At 46.6% G+C, this 23769-nt stretch overlaps 1 protein-coding gene across 1 annotated transcript in view; it reads left to right on the top strand.

Annotated features, from left to right (window-relative positions):
- The first annotated feature begins 1746 nt into the window (after positions 1 to 1746).
- LOC144114074 (MAM and LDL-receptor class A domain-containing protein 2-like) overlaps positions 1747 to 23769 on the top strand; it is a 79726-nt gene continuing 57703 nt past the window's right edge. The window contains exons 1-9 of the mRNA XM_077647532.1: positions 1747 to 1895; positions 11277 to 11414; positions 12105 to 12382; positions 15079 to 15160; positions 16608 to 16763; positions 18722 to 18919; positions 20406 to 20503; positions 21530 to 21623; positions 22227 to 22382. Of these exons, the coding sequence (XP_077503658.1) occupies positions 1832 to 1895; positions 11277 to 11414; positions 12105 to 12382; positions 15079 to 15160; positions 16608 to 16763; positions 18722 to 18919; positions 20406 to 20503; positions 21530 to 21623; positions 22227 to 22382 (1264 nt within the window). The 5' untranslated portion in view covers positions 1747 to 1831. The remainder of the gene's footprint in view (positions 1896 to 11276; positions 11415 to 12104; positions 12383 to 15078; positions 15161 to 16607; positions 16764 to 18721; positions 18920 to 20405; positions 20504 to 21529; positions 21624 to 22226; positions 22383 to 23769) is intronic.

Raw genomic sequence — 23769 nt, 5'->3', positions numbered from 1 at the left:
AAGTGCGTTGCATCATTCTTGAGCCAGCTGCATTCAATTGAAAAAAAAAAAAAAATCTGGCATGGCGATGAGCGGACGTTCGAGACTCTTGGGAGCCCCCTGTTTACAGAGCGAATGGTAACGCACGCGTATGTTATCACGTCGCGCCCACACAGTACAAAGCTGCATTCTTTTTTTCTCATCTAGTAGCCGTTTCTACGCGGCCAATAGATACAAGGTGTGTCGCCTAAATTGAGCTTGGGCTTTTGAAATTGTGTTGCGCTTTCTTTAAAAACATACTGTGCTACTGGTGGCAGATACCTACAACGATTAAGGTTATTTTCATTTGTGAATTCATTAATAACTAATTTATCACAAATTTTAACCACTTCAGGTACCTGAAAAGTCTCAATTAAGACGTTGCAGAGCGTCACACGCACGCACGCACGCACACACGCACACGCACACACACACACACACACACTCACACACGCGCACACACACACACACACACACACACACACACACACACACACACACACACACACACACACACACACACACACACACACACACACACACACACACACACACACACACACACACACACACACACACACACACACACACACACACACACACACACACACACACACACACACACACACACACACACACACACACACACACACACACACACACACACACACACACACACACACACACACACACACGGGCGCGCACGCAAGCACGCAAAAATAAAAGAGGCGGATGGTGTAATTTTTGTAACCTCACCTTTATTCTGAAACTATTCTGACGACTTCATGGAACTGATCGAAGATCAAAATGTGTGGGACACGAACACTTGCTTCAAAAACCTCCGATTGTAGCTTATGGCACAATGGCCGTTCCCATGGAGCGCCCCGGGGGCGTAGCCGCAGCCGCTGACCTCCCTCCCCCCCGCGTGCGAGATGCCGCACTCATGAGCACCTTGGATTTCGGGCGTGCCATTCGGAGCGCGCGAAAAAGCAAACGCGGCAAGTGCTGCTAGGTCACTGGAAATGGCGGTTTTGATGCATCTTTCGGCGGTCTCAAGGTTCATAATTGAAATTTTCAGTTTAGTTCAGTAATTAGTAAATAAACGAATGACTTTTTCCGCGTGCACTGGAAGCTACCAGTAATACTGCTTTATTTTATTCCCCCATTATGCACCATTATTTCCAAACCCTTGACGACTCGTATTACGAGAAACATCGTGCGTGTTCATGCAATGGTGCATACACCACTTGGGACTATACCGTCGCTGTCTGGCATTTGTTGAAGCCACTCACATTTTGTGCGTCAGTGCTTCCAGGTCAGCTCAGTGCTTCTCGTGCTGCTCGCGGGATGTGAGGAGGAGAAGTCATTTACTCTTTACGCGAACCACAAACTCCAGTTTGGGAAACCGAATGAAAAGAAAAAAACAAAGATAACCGCCGTCAACAAATACAGGTTATTGATCCGGCCAGACATTGCCTAAACACGAGTGGGCGCAGCAACAGCGGCATAGTCATGGTTTCCTTTCTTTCAGCGGTGGGCCCTCTTATCAGGGGCCAAATTACAATACGAACTGCTAATTAATTTCTCCTTTGTCGGTTTCAGATACGCGATTACAAAAGCGCCTGTTGTGGCTCTGCCCAATATGGCTAGGTGCACTAGATAAGACGCGCAATAATGACTCGACTCATTTCCTGCACACAGCGTGGTTTAAGCGTAAATTGATGAGCGCCCCCCGGAGCAGCACATTCTGACCTCCACGCACCTCTATCACACCCTCGGCTATCGTGCTCAGTGCAACGCGCAGCTGCCCGGGATGGGGCGGCGTTGTCTACTCTGGCGGACCTTCGGGCTGCTCTGTTGGCTGCAGGCCTTTGCTGGTAACGTACACACTTCGCATCGCCGTTCGTATTATCCCAAGTGGCAGTCTAGTACTTAGCGTGGCCCATTATGTGGTCTTGTGTGCTGTTGTTTGCAGGCGCGAAAAGGGTTCGCCGTTCTTTCCGCTGTCGACATTAACAAGGTGTAGCTACTAAATTCGTATATTTCATAAAATCGAAAACAAACGAAGCCAGACGAACTTAACCGCGAAGCTGGCCACGCACGGCAGAGCGCAAAAAGCCGCAAGATGTCGAGGCACGCAAGATATTGCTTTTGTCCGTGTTATCACTTATGCACAAACTTACCTCTGCTCATTGTGGGCACTCTGCACACAGCGTGCATACTGCTCAAATGAACTCTGGAAAGCTTGTGGACGAGAAGAAAAGAAATGCTGTTTCCACGGAGTAGGGATGCCGCTGAATGATGATGTCATTTTGTATAATAACCGAAATTTTCTATTACCAAGTTATAATTCAAGAGGCGAGGCCCACTGTTCCTGAATACAGTGTTAAAGGACCCATGCTATCAAAGTCACCACAAAATTCTAAGCGCTCCTTTTTTTTTTGGCCCTAAGTATACAAACGCGGGCATGTTCCACACTGTATTTTTATTGCGAATCGATATTACAGGTTAATTGTGATCGCCCACTTCAGTCCTGCCTGGCATGGTATGTTTAAAGCTAGGCAAATATTAGTGCCGCAGTTACTAGCGAATAGGTCCGCTTTTTTTTCTCAAGATCACGCTCTCAAAATTCGGAGATCGACGAAAAGCGAATCAAGGCCAGGGCGAGGAGCGAACTTGGCTACGAACACAGAAACTGAATGAAGCGCACGAGGCCAAAGACGTCACTGCGCAAAGACCTGCGTTCTGGCCGTTTTCGAGTCTTCACTAATTAGTGCAGTTGGTGCTACCACTATTGGGTTTCACGCGCCTTTCGTCTTTAAAAGGGCCGCGCAAATGACCCTCGGATATGAATGGTACTGAACTAAACATGTATCTCCCCCGTGCCATTACCGCACCGATGGCGCGTTTTAGAAGCCACGCCGTAAAAAAAAAGAAAAAAAAAACCACGCGTAGGTTACAGCTTACTCTGTAACGCGTTAAAGCGAGCGAAAGCGGATCAGATATTGTTAAGATGACGCTGCTGAGCGGCGGCAGACACTCAGGGATTGGTGAATTTGAGTAACATGTCCCTGCCCTGAATTTGGGCAGGGACATGTGCGGCGCCTTGCCGTTGTGCACAGGGTTATTGCCTCTGCTGCTTTTCTCTTTCTTTTTGCAAATACAGACATGCAAGCACTGCAAAAATTGAGCAAACAAATTTTGCCTAATTTAACGCTTTACGCAGCGATTTCGGAGCCTTCCATTTCGGCGCCTCTATCTCCTCTTTCACTCCCCGCCTTCCTCACTTCCCTCACGGCGTGTTTGAAATGTTCGTCGAGAAGTCAGGCAGACACTGCGCCTTTCCTTTCATCTAAATCCCTCGCATCCTGCTTTTGACTGTCTAAACGAGCGGAGGCGTCAGAAAATTCTGCGGCACCACGCGAGTTCGATGTCGCCGATAAGTTAGCGAGGCGAAAGCTTTGAAAGCGTCTTTTCGCTCAGTGAAATAACAGCGCCAAGCTTTCCGTGCGTCCATGGAGGATTACTAAAGTACGACATCAGTGGCTCTGCGACCGCCCTGTATGCTGAATTTTAATAGAACGAAATGAGGTTGTTTACGCCTGGCGTAGTCTCTCACTCGTTCCTCGGAACAACGCGTTTTCGCGCTTGGCGCTGTGCCCGTCTCCGATGCTTTCTCACGGCGCAACTGCAGCTCCGATATGTGGGGTGCTGCGCCGGCGACTTTAATTGCGTGCTGGCAGCTTGGAGCTTGCGTTGGTCGACCTATAGTACACTGAAAATTTCTTTTTGCTTCTTCCTGTTGCAGAAGGTAGGAGGTCAGCCCACACGACGTATCGGGCAATGTGCGGATAAATACCGTATTATTATGTCAGAATTTAAGGCTAGGATGTAATGCTCGGTGATGTCCGGTTTGTCCCAAATGTTACTCCAACCAGCGGTCCTTTGCACGGCCATTAAGGAAAAGAAAAAAAATGCTCCGTGCCCCGTAGTCACAAAGACACGTGCTTAAAAAGAAAGAAAACTCCCTGATTTTTGGCTCTCCTCTGGGGAGGGGAGAAGGCAACAAAGTTAACCGCGCCCACCGTGACCACACCCCCCACCCCTCCATGCCGCTACTTGTCGCGCCAGCACCACAGGATCAAATATGGTAGCACATAATTTTTAGGCATCAGCCTGACGCGGAAATTGTCATTTACGTAGTACTACGGCACCCAGAAGTGATGTGAAAATTAAAAGAAATTTCCTGCAAGAAAATAAACTACGAATGATTGCTGAATGCCAAGTGCAATGAGGTATGCATATTTCCTCCGTGTGTAGTCGTGCTTAAGAGCTTGAAATATGTGTCGACTGCCGCGTGAAAATGAATTGAGGCTTGCTACCGTGCGATTACTCTCTCGCTTTTCGCCTTTTACATGGAGTGGTACGTGATCGCGTGCCCGGAGCATTTGTTTCATTGATTGTTTATTACCGTTCGTGTGTGAATCTACAAGCTTGAATCACTCCTCGAGGTTTTGGAGAGATCTTGCCTCGGCGAACCTTTCGCGCATTTGGTTCGAAATATGGAGTGATGGCAATAATAACCTTGTAGTGGACGTAGAAGTGTTCAAAGAAGCGCTGGAATTGTACGTACAATGAATGAGATACTGAAACATTAACTGATGTCTAATGATACTAAGTAGTTAGGGTCACTTTGCCAGGATAAGGATAATTTTGTTCAGGTTTCGCTAGCGGCATTTCCCCCTGAACCGGGGAAATATAAAAAAAGAGGAGGAAGCAGCACTTACATTCTTTGACGCAATGTCACTAATTTTTTTTTCCGCCTCGTTCGAATATGGAAGGAAACCTTCCTATCAGATAAGAAAATAAAGCAACATGAGTCCAACAAGCGGTTGAATTAATCTTGATAACACATATCTGTTCCTTGTTAAAAGGAAGCTGTTTATCTTTCTCTGTTCTCCTTCACAACGCGATGCCTCACATCGATGCGGCGCACGTTGTCGAGTGAACAATATAGCTGATAGCGAGCAGGCCTTGCCTAACGTCCTGGGTACTGCGAGCTGAATCCGCCACAAGGGCACATTGGGGCCATTGATGGGATACAAAACACTACTATGGAGAGAACAACAAAGCGCTAGACGCCGAGGCTCTACATTCTAATTCGTTGGCTTAGTGGTTACGGTGCTCAGCTGCTGACCCGAAAGACGCGGGTTCGATTCCGGCCGCGGCGGTCGCATTTCGGTGAAAGCGAATTGCTAGAGGTTCGTGTACTGTGCAATGTCAGTGCACGTTAAAGAACCCCTAGTGGTAGAAATTATCCTGAGCCCTCCACTACGGCGTCCCTCATAGCCTGAGACGCTTTAGGGACGTTAAACCTACTAAACCGTAACATACGTCAGTGCTTTTAAACCGGGATCTGCAGGTTACAGAGCTTTTCTGTTATGTACTAATATTGATTGACAGATTGTGACTGTGTTTCCCGTTCCTTCTCTCTTCCATCTTTAATCCCCACATTCCCTTCCCCAGTGCAGGGTAGCCTACCGGAAGCCTTTCTGGTTAACACCCCTGCCTTTCCCCCTCTTTTCATCTATCTATCTACTAATATTATGTTAATGCATTTTTCTCCTACCTTGCTTAGTGCTTGTTTTGTCTTCCTAGTTGCTGCTGGCAAGTAATCGTTGTCTAGTGTCCTTTTCACAGGGCTCGATTCGTGTAAACGTGGGTAACGGACCAAACTCTGCACAGTATTCGCGAGCCCATGGCATGCCGTATAGCCCAGCTGGTCGGCTGGGTCCATGGGTGCTGAGTGGGGCTGGAATTTTTTCAGAGTTGAGTCTCCGTCTTTTCCTGACAGGCAGCTTACTCTTTGTGGTCTCCCCATTTTTTTAAGCGTCGGGTTGGTAGCGTTATTCCGCACGTGGCGCGGTCATGAATGAGGACTGTCACCTCAATACCTAGCATTAATGAAGGCATTTGAGCGTAAGATTAAAACTGAGCTCTTGTATACCGCTACCAGCTGGTCATGTCATCTTAACAGTCTTGCAGTTGAGGTGGGTGAGCTGAGCTTATAAAAAACATGCTTGATCCGAGGTAATGAAAGAGACAGTTACGAAGTGCGACTTTTTGTAGAAAGTAATTTTTGTCAAAGACGTTGCCAGCGCTCAAGGATAATTTAGATCCTGGGTTCTTTAATGAGCACCGAGTTGTGAGGGAACATAAAATGCTATACTAAAATACTGCCTTAGAGCAAAAATGTCACGCATTGAAGTCCATCTCAGTCTATATTGCGTCCCGCTTGTTACTGGTCATGCGCAGCAACCGCAGAGACAATTAGACGATCTGACTCCTGACATGCATGGTCGTGCATATTCACTCTCAATATTACCGTCAGCGATGCGCCGTAATGCATAGCACAAAAAAAAAAAAAAACGGGGAGAGGGGGCAGGCTTCACTGCGGGCACACAGCCCTATTCTTCTAACTTTTTCAGAAGCACCGGCTCGCTCTGCGCTTCGCGAGGGGAAGTGTATCCTGATTGAACGTGCAGCCGTGCTTCGTACGGGCGTCAGATATCAGGTCGACAGATTACAATACGAAGGCTCGTCTTTTTTCTAGGATCATTTGCAAGAGCCTTTCACAAGTGCCGGTATCTGACATCAGACCCGGGACAATGTTGTTCCATTTGGAAAGTGATAACTGCCCTTGCAGGCTTAGCTGGGAAGGTAAGGTGACAAACTGGCCTCCATTTCAGCCTGGTGATTCTGTCGCGCCAGCGACAGCATAAAACATCAAACTTGTCGGTGTTTGACAAGTGCAGTCGGTGAGTGTTGGGTGCGATTGCACACAGATGAGCACCGCCGACAGGGAACAGGAGACAGTGTTCAAGATGCTGATGATAAATGGTCTACCAGGCTCCCTGCCGCAGCTCGATGAAAATATTGCTACAATACTCACTTTATTTGCCTCTTATCTCTCTCTCCAGGGCGAGGTAAGAGACCAGGTGTTATGTTCCGCTTAGCGTCCATGCATTTTATTTGTTATTGTCGCTTTTAGTCACTCGGATAGAATGCCGGCTAAATGGGTAGGAATACGACGGGTCGCTGTGTCGCTGATCAATGCGTTATTGTTCAGACCATCTAGCAGAGTTTACGCATATTTCCTGTGAACTGATGTACACAATGTACCATTGTTCAGCCCATTAGCAATATTCTGGCATATTGCTTGCTTCTGCGTTGATTTCATAGGATGGACTGTTTATCGAAGCTTTCATCAGCACTGTTGCGGCGTTGTGCAGCGCTCAGGCAGTTTCTAGTCATATTGTATTTTTATCAACAACCATTCACTGTTTCCAATATATGGCCATCGCCCAAACTGATAAGGAAGGGCATTTGTCATCGGGCTTCAAGGACTGTTGCGAGAAAAAGCTCCTCAGATTGAGTTCTTCGTGAGGAAGGCAGGAATCAGATGCGACAGAGACCGGGATCTGACCTTTCATTATACGAGAAAAGACTCAGCACAGCTACAAAAAATAAATTAAGGGGGGACTACTTTTTTTTACTGTGAAGTCCCATAAGCCTGAGTGCCCTTTAATGGTAGCGGTTCATAAAAAAGGAACGTCTCAAAGCACTCTGAGCACGCAGCTTACAGCGCATCTAGAAACAATAACCCTCGAAGGCGTTTTCTTTGTAAGAAACTCCGACAAAGGCGTAAAGAAACCGCAGGCCAGTTTGGAAAAGGAATCATCTGCTTTAACAACTGGAGCAGTAACTCAGGAGCTCGATGTGAAGGCCTTCATAGCATAGTCCGAGAGTGAACCGCTTACTGCGTAGACGCAGGCATCCAGAGCGCGTCAGCCGTCATCATTAACATCTTCCGAGCGCTCCCTGTTGCTTTTAAGCGACGCTAAAGGAAAACGCAAAGTCAGGCTATAGACTGACAGGTTAGGGTCACCTGATAGCTAATATGCCATTTTTAGCGAAAAAAAAATGCTTTTATAAGCCAGAAACTTGCGCTAAAGTGAGGTATACCTGCTGTCAGCTTTCGTGAGCTTTCTGGAGGAATGCTGTTTCGCCGTCTCGATGGGCAATTACTGTCGAAATACGAGGAAAGCAGCGCAGCGAGGGGCACAGCCGACAACGCGAAGAGTCTCGTAATTAAAATAGAGGACGGATGTTAGCCACAAACACGAACGCTGTATCTTTCGCCTCGCATTCTGTGAACTCGGGCTGCGTGTAGCCGTTGCACGCAGCAAGTTCAGAACCGGAAGCTCTCGGCCGCATTCACGCTGTGTGTGATAGCTACGCGGCCGGTCAAGCGGTTTAGTTCTCACTTGAGCCGTCGAATCGGCTACTTTGTGCAGGCTGCGGGCGTTACGAAATTGCAATGTGATTGTTTATTTATTTTTAGTGCATGCTCATGCAGGCACGCGCATATGCATGTCGTCAGCGGGCGAAGCGCTATGGGAGCGCGCGGTCTTCCATGTTTTCTGCGCAGTGAAAAGGCGAATATGCTTTCACATGTGCGGAAAATTTTCTGAGAAGAAGTAAGAAGGCAGGGTTTCCCTTGAGAAAAAAGTTTAGCCAGCTGATGCGTGTTCCTCAAGCTTATGCGTGCATCTGCTGTGGGCAGTTATAGCTGGCAGGCGGCAGACTACATCTGGGCGGAACGTACCCTGATTCGTTTAAGTCTGCAACCCATGAGCGCAAAAATCCCAACGATCGCAGCACAGTCAAGCACAAGGGTTGTCTGCGATCATATTTACTGCGTAGTTAACAAACACGCGATAATCGACAGCACACTGTGCCGTTTGATGAGAAATGAGCGTGCAATTCTTCTCTTAGATGTGGCATTGAATGAAATGCGTTAGAGCGCGACTGCTGCTCGCATGCTTTTGAGGATGTACACTTCACGACAGATCGCAATGCACCGAAGGCCACACGCTCACGTTATTGTCGCCGATGTATACATGCGTGAGTACGATAAGCATCTCGTTCTGCAGTCTGCGGCTGCCCTCGATAACTCCACGTTGTTTTGTTTAGACCCACGGATCCTATTTCTATCGTACGCGCGCGTCGCAACGAGACGCAGACGCAAGCGATGCAGCTGAGCAAGCAGAGAGCCCCCATCGAAATAGGGGAGGTCGGAGGCGGCCTGGCAATTGCACCTTGTCGCCATGATCACTGTCCTGTTTGCTTTCAGTTTTCGGTTTCCGGCTGAGTTTCTGATGTTTGGAAGTGAGTGGCGCCTGTGAGTGGTCGGATTCCAAAGATGTCATGGAAACGACGTCGCGGCAGTTCATTTTTCGCAGGCGCTTTGGAGGTAGAAGGGTTTCGAGGTTTCGATACTTTCGTTTACGGTTTTCTCAGCAACGCAGCCACCTTTCCGCACAGAAAAAATGCCAGTAGTGTTCCTCAGGAATAATCTCTCGGCGTTGCTTAGTTTGATGTTTCCGTTTAGCGTCATTTTAGCACTTTCCAGCTGTATATGGACAGCCATGCGCTTACACTGCTAATTTTCATTCGTAGCCGATAGTCAGCGTCCCCGAAGCACAGCAACTTGATAACATTCTCTTGTCGCCCAGAAATCTCAGCGATGTTCGTGATACCAAGACAATGCTACTGTTTATTTCAGTGCGTTGCAGCTCTTCCATTCGAAGGATTCGTTGAGAACGACCTTTTTTGCTCACATTCGAGAAAAATTTTCGAAAGCAAATGAGTGTATGGTGCCCCAAACTAAGAGCGAAATAGCTATTATAGTGCAATTAGCCCTCAACTGCACTTCAATATTACAGCGGTTAGTGCTCATTTTACTCCTATAGGCAGTTATAGGTGGGGTCGCCTCATGTTTACCGGTTGCAGCTCAGTAGAGCATGAGCCAGCCATCTCTGCTACTTTTTTTGCCCATTTCTGGCAGCAAGAATCTGGAGGTTTTCTAATAATGGTTGAAGAGTGAAAACAGTTTTTGAGCTCTGAACGAAGTTCTCTAGGAACTCCAGCCTTTCGTAAACGAGGCTACCAGAGAGGTGCGAGACACTGCTATTTAAAAACATCAAATACGCTAATTTTCGTACAAATTACCCATGACTGGAGTTTTATAACTCCTCTTCTTATCTCGAAATACCAGATTAGAGTAGCCACACATTTTCTCAATGCAGTAGCGCCGTTAGGTCGCTTTGCGCCCCATTGAATCGAGAGACGATACAAGTAATTTTCCTGATATTGGCTGAATAATTACGCGATTAGTAGCTTTACTGGGCAACAGTATGCCCCACAAATAATCGCTCTATGGTGCGTATCTTGTGTCCTGAGGGGAACACGAGCCCTGCGACGGCAAAGGTAAGCTACCATCCATTACCCAAAGTGGCATGGGAGTGAAACATCCGTGATGCTTATGTTTACTCAACGTCCCCTCCCCCCCCCCCCACCCCCGCCCTCTTCCTTCCATTTTTTCACGATTCCACACCATTTTCCACTCGTACTATGGTAATAGGTTACTTGGTAGGTAATATCAATAGCTCTAAGAATCATAATATCGAGATGAAAAAAATAAAACGCCCTGCGAACTGGGTTTTCCTCATTTTTTTTTCACTTAAAAATGCCTGAAAAAAACTTTCAGTTCCCCAAAGTAAACACTCTTCAGAACACTGCGTGAGCTTTAAGCATAATTAAATATTTTTTTCACTTTGAAGTCAATGTTGCTACCGGTGGAAAAAAAAAAACTGATGAAATACCTGGCACATCATTGGAAGAAAGAAAGAGGTGTGCGTGTGATTCATGGACAGAGCTTTTCTCGCGTATAATATGCACGCTAGGAGGGCTGTCCGCGGGTCGTATATAGAGTGCCTGAAGGAGTGCTGAGCGCCGCATACTCTTCTGAAATTGAACGGCTTTAAAACTGTTTGCAATTATAGCATTCATGTTCTCACGATTATGCGGTACCTCGAGTATGCGAATTTAATCCGTTCAAACTCTCCTTTCGCTCTTTTATTCCTTTCTTTATTTTAATGCTGCGCGTATTGTTGCTCAAGAAATGGAGTTTAGACGGAGTGAAATGAAGGCTTGCGAAGCTGCTTTTCCAGTTGTGTTCCGCAATTCCAACACACGTCTCAAACGTTGAAATCGTGTGTTGAAGTGCTTGGCAGGCAGAGCACAGCGCGATAGCACATTGTTTTTAGTATAGGTGGTATTAACCAGTGTTCGAAGATTTTCATTTTAAACAGGATGTTATCCCCCCCCCCCCCCCCCCCCCCGTTCTAATGCAGGTGCTTCCGATGTAGAGTGCGACTTTGAAACCGGCGTGTGTGAATTCTCGTCAAGTTGCAAGGGTGGCGACTGCTTCGTGCCCGTCCGAGCAAAGTTGGTCGACGAGGGACCCACCATCGATCACACTATCGGCACAGGTCAGTGCTTAACACAGCTAGCCGCAGTCTTTCTTCCGTACTTTTCGTTTCTGATTGACGAGGCTTACTTGTACCAAAGGAGGTTTAAGCATTCTAGGAATAGCAGTATCGGGTATTTTCGCTTATTTGTGCCTCGGAAATTTTTGTTCAGACTGTTTGCATCATTTAATGGGCGTCCCCGTAACTGAACCCATTTTTTTTTTCGCGCGAAGTATCGCGAACAGGTTTGACAGCGTGCTGCGGAGCAAAGATAGTGGAATATTTGCTCAGCTCCTCTGTTACTGCCGCAGTGCTTGTGCCAGTGGAGTTTTTACGTTTTGAGCACGTTCGCTGGAGCTCAAACATTGTGTTAAACGCATTACTTGCTTTATGTTTCGCTTCCTTTGCGCCCCAGAGCAACGCTTGAGCACTCCACACGAGCCTGCTCATGGCTGTGCGTGTACGGGTATCTTCCATCTTGTCTGGGAAGCTGCACTTTTCGCTCTGTTCAACATTAGCAGCCTTCATAACTGTCATATCAGGAGTATTTCGTCAGTATTCACCTCCTGACACATTCGCGAGCACACGCAGTACGCTTCAAAGCGCGAGAGAAATTGAGGCTCGCTGCAATGTGAGCCGAAGCTTCTATACCACGCTACCACCGGCCAATATTAGTCTAGTCATCGCGAGTGTGTCCTCGTGGCGGCGCAGGTGATGGTTGGTACAGCCGAGTGCAGTTCTCGAAGAGCGCCTGGCACGAGTCGGTGGCCAGGCTCGAGCTGTCGACCACGGGGCCCTTCTGCTTTCTGGCATGGGTGCACGCATCGGGCCTCAAGCTGCCCCGCGTCGAGATGGCGTCGCGCCATGAGAATGCCGACTGGCACGTGGACGAGGCCGACAAGGAGCGAGTCTTCTTCAGGGCACAGTCGTCGCACTCAGAGCTCTGGCAGAAGGTGCAATACAACGAGGAGCGCCAAGGTGCCATGAAGGTAGGGATAAGCGCTTTCCTTCATGGGCAGCTGTTAACCCATCGCTTTAATAGAGCCCAGATCAAGACCCCGAGTTTTTGCCCGCTAAGGAAGCGCTATAGTTACTTTTTTCACCCTAGATGTTAAACTAATTGATGTCTACACTAAAGCAGTGATGCTTCACCGCAGGCATCGCTGGTTCAGCAGGCCGCACACTGTTCCACGAGATTGATGGCTTCATATATAGAGTTAGCAGAGTGATGCCCAAGCCCCTCTATACCAATATAATAGTGCTGTGCCTATTTCGTTGCGATGAGGTGTAGCTGTGGTACGCCTTGCACGGACCCTGTCGAGGTCACTGGTTACGGCTACGCCTTCCCACGAATGAAGTAGTAATATACAATACCACGCACGCCTTTTTTTTTATTGCTGCAAGTTCACTGAGCATTCTAAAGCCATTTCCTGAGCAGAAAATCCCTAGTTACCTCCGGGGCAAAAATACCACGCCACTTTTGGCGACCCCTGCCCCTTCTGTTCCGCTCCTGACTACGAGGCGGGCACTAGACGCCTGCTCTGGACCTACTACACTCTTTGCACGCCATGCGGCAGATGCACCTGCTCCGATGAGTGCTGCCCCCAGGTCGACCGCCGGATGTAGACGACTGAATCTCTGGTCCGCATCACTTGCTGGACCTCCTTGGGGAATCCGGCGTGCACCTGTATGTGAAGGCACGCTTTAGCAATAAAAAGAAAACCCCCCAGTTACCTTGCGGCCATGAGGGTTTATAAAATGCATCATGCGACCTACATTCACGCCAGCTAATAGCTAAATTAACTTTTCTGAAGGCTATTTATATCTTTGTGTACGCTGTCACTGCGAGGTTGTGGGGTGTTTTTAATACCAAAACAAAGAGAAAACGCCCTCCTCTGAATAATTCCCACTGTTTCCTTGCTGCTACTGTCATTTTGCAGCAATATAGCCTATCAATCTATATCCTCGAGATTTGTTCTTTGTACTGTTTTGTCACTATACGAATGCCAATCGACACAGGGCGTGTGAAGCTATCGAATGATATTCGCTGACATTTTGCAAAATGGTTTTCCGCTGCTTAATTTCTATCTCACCTCTCAATAAATGGCGACGCGGCTTTAATATCTACAAAAATGGCCAAAAAATTTCGTTTTTTTTAAAATCATTCTATCTACTTTTATGCCTCGTTTTTTACACTGTCCCGAAGTTTCATTGCTGAAGCCGACCGGAAAGTACTTTGAAAAAAAAAAAAAAACGTTTTGCAATGGCCCTGCATTGCAGGCAAACAATCGAACAATGGGAGTTTTTCTCCGTTACGGTTTCCTTCCTAGATATCCACTTTGCGGAGTAGATTTCTTCATGACTGTTTTAACTGTTTTGGCTCGATTCGTTTCATTCCACTTCTAGAACCACAATGGAGGTCAAGACATACTCTGTTTTTCAAATTTGCGAATTTTAATTTTCTTATATGAAGTTTTCTTCTCACTCTAGATGTGTCAACAGACTCTGCATCGCAAAAATTCAGAACCAAAACATGTGCTTTGCGAAAAAAAATCATAGCGATGTCTTGATCTGTATAACGCCAGTAGGAAAGCAATTAATGTTGAAAAGGCATTCTATCGCATTTTCTTAACTCTGCAGCCTTATCACAAGATCCATAAAAAAATTGTATATAATAGAAAACAATTTTTTGGACATATAAAATTGAAATTTTGTGAAAGTAGTCGCAAAATTATTTCTGATATGCTAAAAATTACGTATAAATCCATCAATAAATAAAAACATTTTTGCTCAAAGCCGTGTCCCCCCCGTAAGAGCACAGGGTGATCCAGTTTTAGGGTGAACACGGGAGCGCGTGGCCGCGCTCTTCGGAGGCCAGTGCACCAGTCACAACCGCGCATCAAAGCGAAGTGGCAGACGACGTGAAGAACCACCTCCAGGTCCTTCTGCGCGTACGCCACTTCGCTTAGATGAGCGGTCGGGACTGGCGCTCCGAAGAGCGGGGCCACACGCTCCCGTGTTCACTGGAGCGTTATTACGGCGGCAAGTCGGCGATTTTCTCCCAACGGCGCGCACTCGACGCCAGGCGTCGCGAAATACGCCCGCCGCCGCCGATCTGCACCCGCCAGATATTTTTAGAGCGTATCACCCTGCACATATATCCGGGACTTTTGGCGCTGCGAGATAAAGCTATGAAGTGGCCAACTTAAATGGCGGCTATTAAGGCGCAGTGAAAGTAATGAAAGGTAACACATCCAAAATTTTCTAGGAAACAAACTTTTATGGCTACACTTTTGTTTCCGCTTTTTTTTCACCTCCAGATCTTTTTTTTTTATCCTGCTCATCACGGAATCCGATTGAGCATATGTCTGCGTCCACGACGCCTTCTTATCTGCACTTCTTTTAATGCGAGAGCGTTAAAAGGCTCATCGGGAAAAAAAATGTGTCCTCGGTCATAAAATGCGCTTATTGGCTGGAGGAGAGTCATGTCACCAGACAGGATAATTCTTATTGGCTGGATGGAAGTGACATCAATTCCGGTAAAAGCATCAACAGCAGCTAATGCTGTCGCATTTTCAAGTAACGTAATGCGGTGTCCCTGTGAAATTTTTTTCCCTACCCATGCGCCCGCGTCTGCTTTATGCCAAACTGCAGCATTTGTTTTTTTCCTCCTCTCCATGTCCAGCTCGAGATTCGCGCTTGGCACTTTACCAATGGTTCTGTAGGTGTGGATGATCTGAGCTTGGCTTCCGGCCCATGCCCTGAAGGTAAGTGCAAATTTTGTACCACAAAAAACCTCTTAACAGTTTTCTTCAGTTCGTTTTGTTGGAGTGTGCGGCAGGAAAAACTCGGCAGACTGTGAACTGTGGTGCCGTCATTTTGTTTCCCATCTACTATCAATGTGACTGCAAAAATTCTGACCCATACAGAAGAATTCGATTTTAAAAATTTGCTCCTGGGAACTTGCTTTTTCAAGGTAATTTGTTTGAACGTAATTTTTGCGTCTAAATAAAAGAAACGATAACTGGGGAGGAAAAATTCTAACCATCATACTGACATCCTGACTGGTTTTTAGCAGTAGCATGAAGCAAGCAGCATTTAATTAATTAGACAAACGTGAATAATTTTATTTTGTCGTGGTTGAAATAAGCAAAATTCAATTAGAATGTTGAAGCCTGTCAGGAGAAGGCACGAATGGCGTAATTTTTGTTGCGGTAGCTTTGTTACACAAGTGGTTTTCGCACTCTGAAGAAAACACCAGAAATTCGTGATGGTCGCGGCAAGAGAGCCCGTTTTGAATGCCGATCACTACCTTCGTAAGGCGCTATATTTTGACAAGCACAACATGGACAGAGAGAAACGATGAGCTCACAGGACCTATCAACTGCGTTTGTACGTTTGTGTAGAAAGCAGTCAGGAAGACCCTTCCGTAACTTGTTTTGGATATCACCACGTACATAGGCAGTTCCGTTCCTGGCACTGGCCGTTCATTTGGCTCCCTGAAGTGTCTTCCGCCACAGTCGAGCTCTCATTCAGAGCGCGGAAGGCGTTTTCCCAATAAAGCTAGCGCAACAAAAATAACGCCTCAACTTAAGGCGATCCTCCAGCATTTAAAATGTTGATCAATTCGTTTTATGGAGCTTTTTAGCATGAAGTGCTAATACACACCCGTGCTTGTTCTCTAGTACCTTCGACTATTGTGGTAAAGTTTCAGAAAAGCAAAATGTACCAGCAATTTTAGACCATTGATTCATGTTACGTGGGGCCACATGTTGTGCACTTGTATCTTCGCTGCATCCGGCCCTTCATCGGTGGGCACTGCAAAAGGCAGCACATGTCAAGTTAAAGAAAAGAAAGTGCGTATCCTTGCGTATTGAGCGGACAAGGGAAGGGATATAATAGCTGGTTATGACATACATATGAATGAAGCCAACAGCCACCGAAACCAAGCAGCATAGGGGACTGTTTCCATCTTTTTTTTATTTATGAAATTTAAAAAAGGAATACATTCCCCTGTGCTCCTTGGTTTCGGTGGCTGTTGGCTTCATTCGTATTGTAGCCTATTGTTCGTCTTCACTTTCAGAAGGGTAGATGCTTGGGCTTTTTTGTTCATGATTCAGGGAAAAAGTTAACGCTATATGTCCGTCTTTATCAGTCATTGTCTTTTTTTACGCTACATTTTTCCCTTTTTTCGATTTGTTTATTTGTTCGCAGACCCTGCAGATGGCTCATGTTCTTTCGATCGATCTGTGTGCGGGTACGAGAACGCAGTCAGCGGCAGTGGCAATAAGTGGAAGCTGGTGCCTCCGGGTCGCTCCGCGAGCCGGAACAGGGCTGTGGCGCTGGACCACACAACGGACACCATGCGGGGTATGCTTGGCAGAGCGAACTCTCTCCGTCTTGCCACAGCAGCGACACACATCGAAAATTTCCGCTCGTATACGCGAATGCTTCGAGCAAGAAAAGCGTATTTTCTCCACACTTTCGTGAAACACACTTAACGAGATTGCACTGGAGTGCAGACAGCCTTGAGCTAACCTTTTACACCCCATCTTCCCTTTCCATGGCGTTTGGTAGAGAATCGGAACACCCTATTGGTCAACTTCCCCGCCTTTCCTTTCCCTCTTTCTCTCTTAGTAACTGTAAAAACCATCCGACGTTATGCCATGGCTTAGGAGAAGGTTGTATATGTTACGAGGGGGGAAAAAAGGTGCCGTAAAAGTTGCAATCTGTGTGGACACCACAGAGGGATGGCTTTAAGAAGGAACAGAAAGAAAATGAATGCAGGTAAAGACCACGCTTGGTGTAAAGCGTGGGTCCGTGGATCCTGCCTACATGTACACAACATGCCTACGTGCAGAAGACGCGCGCATGCAGGCGCTCTACTTCTCAAAAATAAAAAAATAAAACAATGCAGGACCCGTGGTTCTCAAATGAGGCACATTGAACATACATTTTTTAAAATCAATTTCTCATTCAGTGGTCCAGTTTTCACATCATGTGCCCGATAATAATTACATGAGGAGTTTCTTTTCGAAATGAGCCAAATCCAGAAACCGAAGCTAAATAAGTCTAATTATTCTATTGTGGACAGATAATCTACACATCTTTGTTTTTCAAAAACTATGAGAACAAAAGATGCATTATAACGCTTAAAAAACCTGCTCGCAAATCCTATTTCAAATAACAAATGAACCAAATCCTTCTGATGTGCGGATTAAACTGAGCCAAATCTACCCGTGAGAGCCTGATTTGTCAGCTTGAGCCTCGTAGCTTGGACTTTTTCGAGCGTGGTTTCACTTATTTCTTCCCCAGCTCAACTTCCGCATCGGCTGAGAATAATATGAAGAGATCGGCGGAAGGCATGAACCCAGAATACGACGACTGCCGTGGGGTCGTTAGCTCCGTCGCCGAGGGAGCAAAGATGCGCCTCTGTTGCATTAAACGTTTAAGCGTTCAGTTCAGCCAGTTGGTACTTGCTTCCTGAACTCATGATTTCTAGCGAAATAGCAGACGGAGAGAGGAAATGACAGGGCGAGCAGTTTTCCTATCAGTTTGCGTCCTGCCTGCGTCTACCATTTCACTACTAATAATGTATTTAGGATGCTAAAGTGACGAAGGATATATTCTAGATCCCATACATTCTAGCTAGTGTACTTTTTCATCTTGCGAAACAGCGCAGAGGACGGGACACAAGAAATACGACAGGACGAGCGCTGACGATCAACTGACGTTTTTATTTCAGAGGGCCGGAATATATAGGCTTTGGACGCTGACAACAAAGATACAAAAAGGCAATCATGATTGGCACAACTCATCATACGAAGGCGCGAGGGAAGGCATGTGCTCCACTCGGCTGCTAACGAGATCCGTGGTGGGTTGACGGAACAACAACAAAAGCATAAAACCGAGAAAAGCCAACAAAATCAGGAAGGGCCAACAAAAAAGTTTGTAAACATCGAAAACAAGAACCGTGCGGCTTATCGCGTGTCAATGAAATGGTTGTTAAGTGATGTGATTTCCTTAGTGAACAGGGTGAGGGATGGTGTGCTGACACAGGCTTGATTTTTTACTTGGATGATGAAGCCTTCCCAAATTTCGCGTGCGCGCTGGCCGTGATATTTTTTTAAGATGCATGTTTGGTTAAGCAATGGATAGCAGTCTTTGCAATTGGAGCAGTGAATAGCAAGATTACAACTTGTTGTCGATCCCAGTGAACGGCGGTGCTCGCGCAACCTGTCATTGATGCATCGTCGGGTGTTGTGCGTATGCCTACGTCATTCGCGACCTTTTTTCGGGTGATTCTTGAACTATGATGCTTTTCCTAGGTGGCTACGTGCACCTGTTTGTTCCGGCCAATACAACTTCCTCCAGAAGCCTCACTTCCCCACTGCTGAGCGAACCGAAAGGCCAACACAGTCGCTGCGTTAGATTCTTCTACTATGCTCCTCCCCCGAAAACACCCACTGGACTTGAACTTTACCTTGACAGCAATCCAGGAACTTCTCTGCCAAGCGATGGGTTTGGTGAGTTATGGGAGCCTTTAGCGCGGCATGTGCGCCTCCGGGTGCTTGCGCTTTCTTCGTGGCCCTTCGCGAGCCTTGACCTGTATTCGTGTCAGGAAAGCAGCGTTGCAAGAGCGTGGCCTCCAGATCCGCCTTTACTGTTGGGGGCAAGACAACCAGACAAACGAATCCTAAGGGAATAAGAGAAAATCGTATGGCTATCGTGCAGTAAACTGTACTTCGCCTAACAACACTTGGTACATGAGACGACAAAATCTGCCGCGTTTATTCTTCATTTCTGTGCAATGCATAATTAATTGACGTTTCCTCAGCAAAGTAACCTCAAACGAGGGGATGGCTAATTGTATGTGGTTAGAAGAGCTTACTGCTGAAAAATAAAAAAATTAAAGGTGATAATAGCGTCCCCTTTTTTTAGCCCTGAGCTATTGCTCGTGACACTGACGAGGCACAGTTAACGGTTTTTGTCTTTTTAGGGGCGCATTGCGATGAAGCGCAGCGGATTTCTCACTCAGTGTTCGCTTAAGCTTTTTTTTTCTACATGCATAGCAAAACACGAGCTTCTAATGCTGACTTTTCACATAAAATCTGAATCGTTAAACTTGCTACTTGAGCTGCCTGGCGGTAGGCGCATAAACTACGGGCGCATCTGGAATCGCTTCGAATGAAAGGTGGCAGTGAGTGGTTGTCGATTATTGACAATGCAGCTTCTTTGCGGAAAAGGAGTTTATTAGTGCGAAAGCGCACATACGCTCGCCAACACCGACCAAAAATCTCTTCACCGTACGTACGTATGTTCTTTCGAATTTGTGCCGTTGCCTAGCAACCCGAGTTACCACCCGAGCTTACCCGAGTTACTCGGGTAAGCTCGGGTAGTGGTATGAGGACTCGCCGCCATTTATGAATGTTCAGTAGAGAATGAAAAATTCTCCATATATGCATATACTAAAGATATCGCGTCATACCCTCAAGGCGGAGCTTAGATGTCCCCTCCAAATGAAGAATGAACGCCTGCTTTCGCACGTCGACTCGGTTTTTTCTACGTTAAACCCCTACCAATGTTTAAGGAAGATTCATAGTTTTATGTGCGGGAATGTAATTGCGAGAAAGATACCAAACGTCGTTTTTTTTTAAGCACGAAGGTGAAATGTTTGACTTCAAAACTACTGCAATTAAGTAATTTTTGCTTCGTTGAGCGTCCAAGCTATTTAGCATAATGTGATTTTTTTGTGGATGGTTTTCCTAAGGATGAATTTCCATACACCTTTGATCAGTGCAATATATTCTGTATTTGACAGCGCAACTTCTTCGACGTTTAAGCGTTATTCTGCGGAACAGGAAACCGTTTCATTGCACTGAGATCGCCTCGCAAATTAATATAATAGTGAAAATTCTAGCCCTTGAGTATAGCTGTCATTGATTTTGATGCGCTCCAGAAATTGTTTGCACCGCTCTAATTGTCATGTGTCCTTGCTCTTTTGGAAAGCAGCTGGCATGGAACGGCTCTGGAGCGTCGACTCCAGCTCTCTGACAAGCGGCCTATGGATGCCAGTTGAAGTCGGCTTCACCGTTCATACAAAACATGAGGTCAGCATTGAACGTGGTCTGGTTTCGCGTTACGATAACTTAAACTGATTTATTTTATTACCTTACAACAACACTAACAAGCTTGCAAGGCGTTAACTTATAACCATGATTCTTTTTTTTAGTGTTTCACACGTTTCCTTTCTGATGCATAGAAGACATCACAAAAGAAATGTATCAAACATTAATCCTAACAGTAATGCACCCTTTTGGGCTGTAGCATTTGCAGAAGTTCATTTAGATGTACTCCACATCTATATGCACTGGAGCTGCATGTGCGACGCCATTGACTTCTGAACTTCATCTTGTTGTGTGCCGAGCACACACAACATGACTGCACTAGAGCAGCATCATGAGATGGGGACTGTACTGCATGCGACTTAACAACGCATGTTAGTGACTTACTACTTTTCTCGTAGCCCTAAAATTCAGTCAAAAGCTTTTAGTCCGAAAGCACTCATACGCTCACCGAGACCGACCATGAATCTTGTCACCGTACGTACATACTCTCGATCTTGTGCCGTCGCCTAGCAACCCAAGTTACTACCCGTGTTTACCCGAGTTACTCGGGTAAGCTCGGGTAGTAACTCAGGTAAGCTCGTGTAAGTTCGGAGGAGCGTCGCGCCAGGTGCGTGAGAGGTTGCTCGAAGAGTGCAACATGGCTCGCACAGTCCCTACACCGGTGGCTGTGACGTATAAACAGCCACGTGCTGCCAGTGCAGTGGCGCATCGCTTAACAGCTGCGCCACTGCGCTGGTTGGGGTATATGAGGAATCGCCGCCATCTATGAAGGTTCAGTAGAGAATGAGAAATTTCGATTATATGGGCATTAACCCACCAAAAATATCGCGTCATACCCTTAAGGCGGAGCTTAATTGCCCCTCCCCCCCCCCCCCAATTGAATAATGAACACCTGCTTTCGCACATCGACTCGGTTTAACTACGTTAACTACGTTAAACCCCTACCAATTTTTAATTAGTTCTCTTTATGAGAGCAAGCTAACAAATGTTGTGCATGTACCATTTCAGGTGACGTTTCGCGCCTACGTTGACGTTCCCCAGAACAGCTCATGGTACTGTGCCTTGGACGACATCGAAGTCTACGCGTGCGCCGACCAGAAAGGTTGGGCAAGCAGAGGTTGCGTGGGCAGCGTTTAAATTACGTTAATATAATTGCTTAATTTGTGCTGGTTAATTCTATCGTGTTCGTCTAAAAGATGAAATGGCACAAAATTCTGTGCCATCAATTTCTATAAGCGCATGCGAGATTCCACAAGCGGCGGAAAAATACAACAAAGGTGCTCTCAAAAGATCCATCTTATCCGAGGCGCTTCCCGAAAAATGTCGCAGGCCTAATAAATGAATACTTTTAACTTAATTACTTCGATTGGCTTTAGAGATTGTCTAGTTCGATAACAAAGCGCTTCTTGAACAGAAAATATTCCTGAAAGCTGCAAAGTCCTCCAATCGCTCTGCTTCCGCTGCTGCTTGTAATGGTAACGCAATCACCGACAGACACTCGCCCTTACTGCTTACATGCCTTCACTACTTGCTTCCCGAGGAAAAGAATGCTGTTATCATTGGCCACTACGAGATAGTTTCATGAAAAGAACCGAGCTTGTGATAAAAACAGAACAGCATGTCCAGAATGAACACCTTGCTGAAAAAGAAAAAAAAACGGCAGATTTTGTGCTCCCAGCTTACAGGTGAAAACATTTTGCCGCAGGGGAACAAATCAAGTGCAACTTCGACAATGGCCACATGTGCAACTGGACGGCGCTGCTGCAGCCGTCAGGTCCGGCTGGCGTCTGGAAGCTGAGCGACCTACGCTGGGGGGACCCTCATTTTCCCGACAGAGACCACACCCAAGGAACAGCTGATGGTGCGAGACCTTCTCAAAGCCTCATGCAGTGAACACAGAAGTCAGAAAATTTCGCTGATTGCATCGAATTTTGTTACTGGAGCCATATTTTTTCTCCTTTCTCTTTTTGTGAAGGCACTCACGGTTAACTATCGCTCAAACGGCTGACCGCTTAGTAATAGACGCTAGTTGCGGGACTTGGACGCACTAAATGGCAGCACCTGAGAGAAAGTGCGCGTAGTTGGCTCGGGTTCCAGTACAGCTGAAGCTTAAACTTACCACAGCGTGTTTCCAGCCTACACACATCTCCTTGAGGTCCCCGAAGCACCTTTCGGCCGATGGCAGCCCACACATATGACTGCAGCTATGAGCCTCGCAATTGGGGATGGCTTTTGCTACCTGGGATTACAGCCCACAAACCGCCCAGAGGGCTAACTTGACATTTCCCATTGTCAGTGAGTTCGCTTTAGAACAATACGAGGCAATTTCTTACGGCGCAATACTGCCCCTCTTCTCTTCCGGTGATTATGTCATCACGTGCGAACAAGCTCAGCCGACAAGAGCGAAATACGAGCGCTGGCCATGATGTGACTACGGAATGGGGATGACGTAGATAACGAAGTTAACACAGACGCAGGAACAGGAGAAAGCTGAAACGAACACAACCATAAGGGCGGGAATAGAAGGCGTATCGCTCCCGAGTTTGGCTCACAGGGGGATGGGAGAGGTCGAGTCAAGCAAGGAGGACAACGGGGTCGAGGTTGGTATAATTTCTGCATCGAATGATTTTTCAGGGAAGTAATTTTCTTTCGACCTGCCTCTGGTTTCTGAAAGGCAACCTGAGGTCACAGAGACCCCTTAACGTCCATTATCAGTGACTTTTCCGCTGCTGTCAGCGTAGTATGTTAGACCTGCGAGACACAATTTCCATTGCGTGTACGGTGCACATGCAACCGTGCATCTGCTCCTCTCTTTCACCGCGCTTTTGCGAGCCCATGCAAAGCAGTCGCTGATACTGTCAGCGCACTTCAAACCGGGATTTCTGCTGATGCAGTTTATTTCACCCCATTATTAGTGCGGTCCAGGTGAGACAACGGTGGCCAGTTAATAGTTTTTTTGTACTTGCTCAAAAACTTGCCTCAGAATAACGTAGACAACATAAATGAAGAGGTAGGATTATGACTGGTCTGTGGTGCAGCGAATATTGCTTTATGGGTCCAACGCCAAGAGTAGCGGTGCGATTCCCTAATGTTTAGCGAGTGGAAGTTGCGCCTCTACCTTTGCGAGGTCTAAATAATCGTCATGCCTGCCTTCTTTAATTGCGACGTCTGTTGTTCAGTTGTGAAGGTCACGACTTGAACCTGAGCCAATCTTGTATGGGCTTTCCTTCCTCTCGAGATCAATTGAT

Source organism: Amblyomma americanum, chromosome 1 (genome assembly GCF_052857255.1).
Source record: "Amblyomma americanum isolate KBUSLIRL-KWMA chromosome 1, ASM5285725v1, whole genome shotgun sequence".
NCBI classification, from domain to species: domain Eukaryota; kingdom Metazoa; phylum Arthropoda; class Arachnida; order Ixodida; family Ixodidae; genus Amblyomma; species Amblyomma americanum.
This window is presented reverse-complemented; position numbering and strand designations above follow the sequence as displayed.